Source organism: Lactuca virosa, chromosome 9 (genome assembly GCF_052849685.1).
Source record: "Lactuca virosa cultivar CGN04683 chromosome 9, Lactuca_virosa_CGN04683_v6, whole genome shotgun sequence".
Taxonomy (NCBI): Eukaryota; Viridiplantae; Streptophyta; class Magnoliopsida; order Asterales; family Asteraceae; genus Lactuca; species Lactuca virosa.
The window spans coordinates 219,777,697-219,789,877 of NC_136434.1; the positions used below are offsets into that span (position 1 = coordinate 219,777,697).

The 12,181-nt window shown below is 32.5% G+C and overlaps 1 protein-coding gene across 1 annotated transcript; it reads left to right on the forward strand.

Annotated features, from left to right (window-relative positions):
- The first annotated feature begins 2,006 nt into the window (after positions 1-2,006).
- Positions 2,007-2,552, forward strand: LOC145140324 (uncharacterized). The gene has a single exon (XM_079073849.1). It carries the CDS (start codon positions 2,007-2,009, stop codon positions 2,550-2,552), a length of 546 nt encoding a protein of 181 aa, XP_078929975.1.
- The last annotated feature ends 9,629 nt before the right edge of the window (positions 2,553-12,181 follow it).

The following is a 12,181-nucleotide window of genomic DNA, read 5'->3' on the forward strand; positions in this document are numbered from 1 at the left end:
TATTCGTAAACAAAAAGGATGGAAGCATGAAGATGTATATAGATTACAGAGAGTTGAACAAAGCAACGGTAAAGAATAAATACCCATTGCCTAGGATTGATGACATGTTCGATCAGCTGTAGGGTGCGAGCTATTTTTCAAAGATCGATCTTAGGTTAGGATATCATCAGTTGGAGGTAAGAAAGCAAGACATCGAAAATACAGTTTTCGAAACAAGATATGAGCACTACGAGTTTTTGGTTGTGTCGCTTGGACTGACCAATTCTCCAGCAACATTTATGGATCTGATGAATAGGGTTTGCAAACCTTTCCATGCTATATCTGTAATAGTGTTCATCGAGGACATTTTGATTTACTCAAAGAGCCACCAGGAGCATGCCAAACACTTCGTGAAGTGTTTGAAGTTCTGAAGAAATAGAAGTTGTATGAAAAGTTCTCTAAATGTGATTTTTGGATTCGAGAGGTGAAATTCTTGGATCATGTGGTTAGCCAAGAAGGAATAATGGTGGACCCAACAAAGATTAAAGTAGTATTGAAGTGGGAACAACCAAAAAGTCCCACTGAGATTCGAAGTTTTCTGGAATTAGCTATATATTACCAAAGGTTTATCCAAGGCTTTTCTTCAATAGTTGTTCCATTGGCATCATTGACCCATAAAGGAGCTACCTACATATGGAGTGCAAAGCACAAATAATCTTTCAAAAAGCTAAAGAAGCAACTGTTTAAAGAACCAATTTGTGCTTTACCCGACAGAGTTGAACACTTCACAGTTTATAATGATGCATGTGGAGTTGGGTTAGGTTATGTTCTAACCAAGAGAGATAAAGTGATAGCATATGCATCGAGACAATTGAAAATCCACGAACAAAACTACTATACTCATGATTTTGAGTTAGTAGCGGTGGTTTTCGCGTTAAAGATATGGAGACTTTATCTTTATGGCACAAAGTGTAAGCTTTTCACCAATCATAAGAGTCTTCGGTATCTCTTTAATCAGAAGGATTTGAACATGAGACAACGACACTGGCTAGAGTTACTCAAAGACTATGATTGTGAGATACTTTACCACCCTGGTAAAGCGAATGTCGTAGTAGATGCTTTGAGTAGAAAAATAAACTTGGAAAGGAAAAGACCAAGGGCATTGAGGATTGAAAGTGTCTTGACAATTGAGGAAATTATCAAGAAGGCTCGGAATGACTCTTTGGAAGGAGACGACTGAAAAGAAGAATGTTTAGGCAAAATGTTAGTGTTCGATACAAATAGTCAAGGATTGAAGGTATTCCAAAATTGAATTTAGGTGCCTAAGATGGTAGGAATGAAGGATCTTTTGATGGAAAAAGCTCACAAGACCATGTACTCAATTCATCCAAGCAATACCAAAATGTATAGGTATGAAACAATACTATTGGTAGCCGATGATGAAGCTTGATGTTACAAAGTATGTGGTTGAGCGTGTGACCTGCGTGATATTTAAGGCACGACATCATAAACCAAATGGGTGTTTGGAGCCTTTACCTGTACCCATAGGTAAATGGGAAGACATCGCCATGGATTTTGTGACCAAGCTACCTAGGACGAAGAATGGTCACAACATGATTTGGGTGATTGTGTATCGATTCACAAAGAGTGCACACTTCATAGCAGCCAATGAGATATAGTCTATGGATAAGCTTGCAAATGTTTACGTGAAAGAAATAGTGAAACTTCATGGTGTTCCCTTAACGTTTATATCAGATCATGACAGTCATTTCACCTCAAGCTTTTGGAAGAGCCTACAAGAAGAGATGGGTACAGAGTTGTGTTTGCGTACTACTTATCATCCACAGACTGATGGTCAAAGTGAAAGAATGATTCAAACACTAGAAGATATCCTGAGAGCTTGTACCTTGGAATTTATGGGTAACTGGGATGAGTATCTACCATTGGTAGAATTTTCCTACAATAATAGTTACCATTCGAGCATTAAGATGACACCTTATAAAGCCTTGTATCGATAGAAGTTTTGTATGCCGTCTTGTTGGCTTGAAGCTGGAGAGAAGCAGTTTATGGGTCCCGAGATTGCACATCAGACTGCTGAGAAGTTGAAAGTGATTAAAGAAGGGATGCTAGCAGCTCAAAAACGTCAGAAGAGATGTGCAGATAAAAAGCGACAACCTATGACTTTTGGAGTTGGAGATTTGGTCTTGCTCAAAGTCTCTCCATCGAAGGGACTTATCAGACTTAGGAAGCAAGGGAAGTTAAGCCCAAGACTCATTGGACCATTCAAACTTCTTCAAAGGATTGGAAACCAAGCTTACAAGTTGGAGTTGTCGGAAGAACTGGAAGGTATTCATAACACCTTTTATGTGTGTTATATAACGAAGTTCACGAGAGAAGTTCTCGATGTTATTGAAGAGCCTAAAATGATTGTTGACCGTAAGACGAAGAAGTTACAATGTAAGATGGTCGAATTAATGCTCATGCGACGGAAACATATGTCTATGTCGAACCTCACCTGGGAGACAAAGGACGACATGATGAGTTGCTATCCACATCTGTTTGCTGATGCATGATTCAGGGACAAAATCATCCTAAATTGGAGAGAATTGTAACAGTCGTGTTTCTCACTGGGAAATAAAATGATTTAATTGTAATGGTCAACAATTGTAACCTTTATATGAAGTAAATAAAGAGAATTATTGAGTATTATGTGTTCTATGTGTAGTTAAATGTACTATACGTGCTTGAAGCGATATAATAAAATAAGAAATAAAATAGACGTTATAAATTGAATAATAATTAGGCCGAACAAACTTGATGAAAGTCGAAGTAGTCATGATAAGGATTCCAGGGATATAAGGAACTCTCAAATCATACTTAGAACAAAGAAGTTACAATTTTTTAAATTTTTGTGTTCGACCCGATACGACATCGACTATCGTAAATAGTGAATCGAAAATATATCACTTATTAGCCTCAGTGATCTAAACGAAAGTTGTAGTAATCGTAAAACTGTAAGTGTGCATATAGAGAACGTCTAAATCTGACTTCATGAGAGAAGTTATGATTTTTCTAATATTTCAACATAACTGTGTTACCACAGAAATCGAATTTTAGATCGGTTGATTTTTAGCCAAAACAAATCTAAACGAGAATCGAATACCTCGTTAATAAGAACCCAACAATATAAAGACAGTCGAGAATGGACGTTGGACGAGAGAGTTGTGAATTTTTAACGGACTTTAACAGTCTAAACCTGTGAAAAATAAAATAAAATAAAAATTAGTCGACGGAATCTAAATGAAAGTTTTAGATTTAATCGATAGCTACACGTGTATATAAAACTCGTCGAAAACAGATTTCATATGAAGAAGATATGAGTTTTCTAAGATTTTATAAAACTCTGTGTGCAGCCGCGCGCACAGACAAGATGCACGACGCACATCTAACATCCAACCAAATCTTGACACATGGCACCACTGAAAGAACGACACGTTAGCATCCCGACCATTTGCACGACGCACCCCGACAAAGTGCGCGACGCGCATCTCTTTTTTCAGCTATAGATACTCGCCTCTGTATATGCTTCTCATATCTCACCCTTATAGCTCAATCCTTCAAGTTCTCTCGGCATTAGATCCAAATTTCCTTAGTTTCTAGTATATCAGCAAAGTCCTACGACCCCTGAGTACCCGACAAGCAGTAGTCATCATGTAGGAGATTTTTCAGTGTAATTTTCGGATTTTTGTCTAGGGAATCTCTATAAGCTAACTTACACTCTATATTATTTGAAGTGTAGTTTATATTTGGATTCATAGTCGTTGTTATGAATTTATAAATAAGATTTATCATTGATTCCATGTCATTATACTGATTGATCTACTTATGGGGGTGATGTCTAGGCAAGATTTAGTGAGGTGATTAAAATGGGATTTTCAAGCAATATACTATGTATACTAAACTGACTCTACCTCCAATATGATCTTATCTGGTTGTTCTTTACTTAGTATTGTTGAGGAATCTATCTATCATTAGTCACAAGAAATAAACTAAGACTTAGTGATAATTAAACCTAGGGCACATCAAAGGAAAAGCCAAGTGCTGAAACGGAGCGATGTCCAACTTTCCAGTCATCCACTTTATCATGTGATTACATAGTTACTTTCAGCTTACACATACATATAAAGTATTTAGCTGGTTAAATGCTATGTGTGTCTATTATCTGAATTACATGATATATAGGTTAGATAAATTATATGATTTTTTCTTGCTTTAATCATATATATATATATATATATATATATATATTATTGTATATTTATATAAAATATATTGGGTAGTGATGGGTGATGAAAAATGATGAGACGATGATGAGAGGACTTGACTATCGATGAACCAGTTATCTAGAAGAGTATAAATGACAACCATAGACTATTCTAGATAGTCTATTGGTACGCTGGTAGGCTCGCAGCCTATTGGTGTTAGTGAACTATCTGTTCATTTGATGTACTATATCCCCCACATGGTTTCCTTATTGACATATATTGCTATATGAATCCCCGAAGCAGTATTGTCTACCCGTTGATCATGATGATCCTTATGATTGGTCCCTTGAGATCAATATTTTAGGATCAGTATGTGAGAATAATTGGAATGTGTAATCGAGTAAATCATTTGATATGAATTACATAATTAAAAGAACTTAATTATTATGGGTTGAAAACCTTATATGCTCATCAGGCTCCCAAGTCTGACCCACTCAGTTTCTTTGTATCACAGGTAGGAGCACGAAGGCCCAAGGAGGTTGAGTGATTTATGGATAATTGTAGGCCATAGTGTAATAAACTATTGTAAGACATGTAATATTTTTGTTATGCTTATGTTTCTGTATTCACAATGATATCCCGAAGTTATTAATGAAACGCATTTCTTTGGAAATGCTTGGTAATAATATTATTACATTATTGGGAACAAATTCCGCATTATGATTCTTTAAAAAATAGGATACTCTGAAATAAAATAAGCATAATTAAATCGGTCTTTTATGGTCGTGAAAATGGGGATGTCACATTGGGCTAGAAGGAAAAGGATGAAAAAGATCTAAATAGTTATTAGGCTAGTTGATGAGTGAAGAATTTATAAGAAAATGGGAAAAGGAGCTTTGGAAAGGCATTTGGGCTTGTTTTGGAGAAGTCTAGTAGGATAGTTGGGCCAAGGATCCGCGCTTAGAAAGCTGGTGTAAGGGACAAAGAAGATCAAGATGAAATGGACGTGTTATGCAAGTCAAAGGAATGGCATGTGTTTTCACGTGGCCAACACAACTTTTTGCACTAACACTCATACGACTAGTGTAAGTCTATAAGGAAAGTTATATTATTTCATGTTTGACAACTATTTGTGGATAGTTGGTGAGCTTCTTTTTGGCACTACTTGATCAGATTTTGAGGACCATTCCCCTAGAGTTTAGGGAGAATTCTTGGAACTTTAAGAACACCATTTCTATCGTCTTTCATTTTTTTAATCTTTGGTGTAAATAAACTTTATTTCTTTTTCTTAAACTTAGCTATGTTAGGCTAAGTTAATCTTTGGTTGTGTCGGAGTAATATTTAATTATTTGGTTTATTTTGAGGAGCTTTATGAACTTGTGTTGATTATCTATGGAAATGTTTACTAATCAAACATCTTTTTCATTTGTGTGTTTATGTTCATGAATTTAAACATATAGATATTCCAATTAACCAGCAACAAATGGTTTTTATGTTTGTTTTCATTTCATTTTAATCCATGAAAATACTTCCTCTAACATGGTAGTGGAAACATTTGACTCCTCTTGGATTTGGTGGCTCTTCAACCCTAATGCTGGTTGATTTTCATAAATTGCATGCTTTATTGAATTGTGAGTTTAGCTAAGAAAAGATGTAATGAGCTTCCTTAACTATTGTATTAATTAAGAGGAGTCTAGGTGACTTAAGATTTTAAGTTACTATTTCCAAATTAGATTTTTATCACAAGTATTGCACCATGAGTTCTAGTGATTAATTTGATGGGTTTTACATGTAATAACGTGGATAAATCCTTATACACTTAAGGGTACATGCAACCTATTAGATCTATTCATAACAGTATTGAAGCAACATTCTATTTCCTAATTATCTCCAAGGGATATTCTAGAACCCTAGAATTCCCTCTAAACCGTCCACCTTTTGTGGAAGGTTTTGGAATGCCTTTTGTTCAACTTTTGAACAATTACAGCTTAGGTCCTTGCATTTTTATTTAAACCAATTAATCCCAAAATTAATTCTAATTAATTTCTGATTAATTCTTAGTTAAATAATATTATTTCTAATTAATATATTATTCTCATAATATATTAATAAATCATTCATTGCTATTTATTAATCATATAATAAATCAATAAATTCAATCTCTCTCTCTCTAAAAGTCATCCTATTCAATTACTAGGTTTGAGGGCAACCCAACAAGACTTTGCCAATAGTTCAAGTATATACAAATTTAGTTATTTGCTTAGACACCTAATCAAACATAATTAACTAAATGTTCATATGATGAATCTCCAATGTCAACCATTGGCAATCCCGATTTATTGATTTAAATTAAAACATTTTCTTGCTTAATTGCAATTTTCTAGTTCTAGTATAACTTAGATTTTAAACAGCCAAAACAAAAATAAAAAAAGAATCCTCATTTTTAATTAATTGTCATTTTCAAAATATTTTTATAAAGGAATTTATATAGGTTTATAAATTGAACCAATCATTGTGGATTCGATCTCATTATCACTATACACTATATAGTATGTAAGAATTAGATTTATTTATTTGTTAACATCGACAAGCACCAAATTTTGATGCCATTATCGGGGATTCTTTTATTTTTAATTTATTTATTTCTCTATACCCATATCTCTTTGTACATGTACACTAGTTTACAATCTTGATATTGAAAAAGAAGCAAGATGTTTAGCAAAAGAACAAGGCTACAAAATGGTTATACTTCCAGACTTAATGTGGTGCCTATAATTCAATCTGAATCCTCAAGAGATATCGAAATTGAAGTCGAATCAAGCCCCAATCTGTACCAAGAAATTCCTGAAACACGTCCCACCAGTCCCACTCCAAAAAACATCCATACACCACCCATAAAAACCAAAACACCTCTTATCATAATCCAAATTCCAATGGAAAAAGACGAAGTTCCTGAATGAACCTTAAGATAACTGATGGAAATTGATGTCATTCAAACTCCAATTGGCATCAATTATATCATTTTGGGAGGAGGCTCAGTATTAAAGTCAAGATTAGTTATCATTTGCCTACTTTTCATGGATTGAAGAAGGAAGACCCTATAAGCATTTGAATATTTTCAAAATTATTTGCACTAGCATGAAGCCACAAGGGCAAAACTATAACCAAATCAAGGTAAGGGAATTCTCCTTTTTCTTAGTCGATAAAGAAAATGATTGGTTATTTTACTTTCCACCATGGTTGATAAACGAAACACCCCTCTTTTGATTTCATATTTTTAAAACTATTAAATCATTTTTCTAAAAATAATTATCATTATATAGAGAATTCAGTCCCAAAAGTCTTAAAGTTTTTAGAAAAAGTATTTTTAGTTTCAAAAGTTATAGAGAAGGGTTAACAATTAAAATATCATACATACGATAAGAAACCACTACATCACAGTGGCCTTCAAAATTTCATGTATCCTCTAATCCTTAATCTTCACTAGAACCTGAATACATGTTAAAAAGTAGTAGGTTAGGCATTGGAAATTCCTAGTGAGTAATACCGGGACTTCACCAAGTGGTTACTCGAGGATTAACTCAATCCTTGACCTATGATGAATTTCCCCAATAATCCTTTTAAAAACTCTTCAATCATTTTGAAACCCTTTTGATGAAATCTTTGGAATTTTGACATTCATTACTCATAACTTTTTCTAACAATTTGCAAGAGAATCTTATCTCTTAAAACACTTTGAGATGTTTAATTTATTTTATAAAACTCTTTAATCTTTTCTCATTAAAAACTCTTAAAAGTTTTATAAAAACTATTTGGTTACTCTCTTTAATCTCTCCTTTTTGAAATACTTGTAAATCATAAAAACTATAAGTTAACTCTTTTACTCATTTCTCTTAGGAACTTATAAAAAGTATAAATACACATACTCATCATAAAAAGAAAGAATGCAATGCATGATGTTATGTACACCCAAACATGTTTATCTCATAGTCCCACTCACAATACTTATTTCTCGTTTTCGTGTTGATAACAATAAAGACTATCACATAGTTAACACAAAGCAACCTTTTTCATGACTTCTCTCATTTCTTGTGGTCTCGTAATGGGTATGGGTGAGCTATCAAATCACTGGTCACGTGCAAAGAGGTAGCTAACCTCTTACACAAGTAAGGCATGTTTAGAAAACCACACTACCCTCTTTTAGAATATCATAGTCTTGTTTGCAATGGACTTTGATGGACACATAAGTGTGTTCCCTATCATACATGAATGCGCAAGTATTCATGCTAAAACTCTTTTAAAACTCATAAATGTTTTCTCTCTATTAAACTTCTTTATAAAATCATTTTCATGCAATGAACAAGTAAATGAGCACATAAGTAACCCATATCAAGTAATTATGAAAACACTTTAAATTGTTCTCATTATAAAAGAATCAAGCCTTGTTGTTCATGGAACATGTATTTGATATCACTCACCTTTGAATAAATCCAAGTTATTCTTCTCTTTTTAAGCATTATATGCCTATTAATGACCACCTATTGTTAAGTTTTTATAGAACATTTGACACGTGTTGGATGCTCAAGAATCATTATTGAGTGATATAGCTAATAACATATGATCCTATAGGGTCACACCTTAATCTATTTGGTACTTATTGAATATTTATTAAGAATTTGATTATTAATAAAAAAAATTCAACTCTTGTATTTAATTAGAGGAAATTATTATTTTATGAAATTAATAATTAAAGAGAAGAAAAACTAGTTATTACATCACATAGTATGATTTATAAGTCATATACAAAGTTTAGGACACTTTGGCTAACCATGACTTAACTAATTAGTTGGCTTGCTTAGTTAGACAAACGTGCCTAACTTTTGTCCTCTTCTTATGTCCTTAACGCTGAAAGTTTAAAGATAGTATGGATGTTGCTTGTCAACCTCCATACCTTGTCTACCATGCTCCTTCTACTAGACATTACTTTAGATTATTTTAATGTGTAGCCTTTAACATGCATGGGAGTATAAAAGAAGGCGTTGTCCATGCAAAATGGTCACTCTTTCCTATATAATAAAAGAAGCCATAGGTTCTTCTCCATACTCTATTTTGATGCTAATTGTTAGTGCTAGGAAGTTCGCTAAGTTATCTCCTTTAGTGCTTATTTATATTAAGTGCTTAAAGGCTTAAGATACTCAAGATATACAAGAAGGAAACTAGCATTTCTTTGTATCTTAATCTTGATGGTGGATACTTGTAGAGAAGATCATCCTCTTTGATCTTTCTATCTTCATCAATACCCTAAAACCAAGTAGGTTCAAAGGCTCCACATGTTTTCACTCTAAAATAACCTTAGGATGGTTTTAAATATCATTCTAACCTCTATAAAAAGATCCTTGGTGGTTTTGTTTTGAAATAATCTCGAAAATAATGTTGTTATTTTTACAGCTTCCATTACGTTTTTCTTTATGAAAAACGCTCTTATATTTTGTATCAAAACTCATCAGTGGTATCAGAGACATCTTTTATATGTTAGAATGATTTTTTATGTTTAATAATCTTTGTTCTTTGGAAAACAAGCATGTATTTGTTTTGACTAAGAAATGTTCATATTTATCTTCTTTGGCAACTTGTAGTTTAAAATTGTTTAATTTTATATATAACCATTTTTCATACATTTTTGTCATATAAAAGTTGCCTTAGAAAAAACAAAAAGTTGTTTGTTATTATATTTGATATGTGTATGATGTGCATAAACTAGTCATGGACCATTGTGTTTGTTGTATGTGTTGTTTTGTTAAAAATGGTTGTAATATTTATTTATTCATATGGTATGTAAAAATTAAATAGATTACTTTTCTTCATTTATTTTTATAAGTAATAGATTAGTTTTTTAGGAATAATTTATTTATACAAAAATGTAACAAGAAATGAAGATGGGGCCATTTTTTTAAGACCAAAAGGTAATTTTCACAACTTTGAAGTGTGTAACGGAATTTGCAACACTTTCTTCAAATTATTGCTAAATGCGTCGCTATTAACAGTTTCCACAAGAGTTGTTGGTCCTAATGCAACACTTTCTGCAACCTTTTCTGAGAGTGTTGCATGTTGCTGAATTATTTACCTTTCAAGAAGTTTTTCAACTTTTGCAAGCAATGAATATTTTCTCAAGTGAGAGCTTCAACAAAAACATTACTAGAATATTTTTTTCCCTTTAGCTGTCCCTTTAGGAATGGACTTCGCATTTTGTGTTGGCTTACAAAATGTCACTAGACTTGGTTGGTTTATACACATATATTTTTAATGCATGCTTGTGATGTTTATTGTATGTTGTTGTTTTATGTATGAAAATTGTTTTCACATGTTAAATAATATTTTACCATAAAATAATATCACTTGGAGTTTGAGAAATAAATATTTAAAATGTAATAGATGTTTATAAATGTCTATTTACTAAAAACATTTTAACTGGTAAAATCGAGTTTTTTGTAAAAAATAATAGTAAAACTTTGAAATAGCCAACTTTAAAATAATTGAAATGGTTTTAAAAGGTGTTTAAACATTATCTAAACTCCATGTCTTTCTAATAAGTACGATTTTATTAAAAAGACTAAAAATCGGTATATAACGTTATAACGACAAATAATAATACAAGTGATTATTTTTACGTTGAAACTTAATATATGATATTAGTTTTTTAAACATAACACAACATGTTGATATTATATTTTATGCATGCCAAATGAGATTTAAAACATAATTATCATCACCCAAGTTTTGGTTTATCAAAATATGACTTTTATCGTAAGATATATAAAATTGAGTTTATTAAATAAAATGAATTTTATTCTACAAATTCATCAAGTCATAAGATTTTGATTATTAAAAGGAGATTGAAAATAGTGATTTTAGAACTCATCCAAAACTCCAAGTCTTAAATATAAAATGAAATTTTATTAAATACTATAACCGATTCTTTAGCGTTCTACGACTAAACTTTAATATCAGGTTTTAGTTTATAATTGGTCGCAGCTAATGATAAATAAAATAAAGTTTTATTTACCTAAAGGACCTTATAACAAGTGATATGATTTTTACAAAAAGGTACATGAATTGTTGGATGCATGCAATATTCATGAGACCATGTTTTTATAACTATATTTGTAAAACATATATAAAACCGTTTCTTAAAAATGCAAGTCGTTGACATACTTTTGAAGAACACTTGGGCATCGTTTGTATGGTCTTAGTGGGTGATGGGTCACCTAACAACTAGGATTGTGTTATGATGTGTGAGATGGTTTTGTATTTTCTAGTGACATAAGTGTCACCTAGTCACTAGTTAGTTCCAATGCTACAAGTTGTTTCAAGTAGGAATAGTTGATAAGAATATTGTGTGATAAAGATTACCTAAGCATGAGAGGTTCAAGGCATAGATGGGATCAAACATGCCAAGATAAGAAATAGTTGTTTGGGATCCCATTATCTAGGAATTACATATTTTATGCAATTGGTAATCGCTACCTACCGAGTTTGATTAAGTGGATGAGATAAAGGTCAACTAACCATTTACTTGTTTCATTACTTGGATCCTAGACTTTAATAAATTAATGTTTTAGAAACTGATGCGTATTTGGAGCTCAAACACGAATCTTGCAGCGGAACAAAGAACACTTGAATCAAAAGACAAGAACAAGTAACGGAAATGGATAGATTTGAAGTCCAAACTAGACCTATAGTTTGAATCTTCGGTGAAAACAAACCAAGACCTATTGGATTGAGTTCGAGATCAAAGCAGGAGGTGCGTCCCAACCAAGACCAGATTTGAATCGTATGCAACAATGCGATAAGTTGAACACAAGTTTTAATGTTTATAAACTTCAATCAACTCTGCCTACAAATGATCACCCAAACGACTTTATATAGCCTTACAAGTG

Excerpts from the sequence above, each read along its gene's own strand:
- LOC145140324 (XM_079073849.1), top strand. The coding sequence starts at position 2,007 with ATGCCGTCTTGTTGGCTTGAAGCTGGAGAGAAGCAGTTTATGGGTCCC.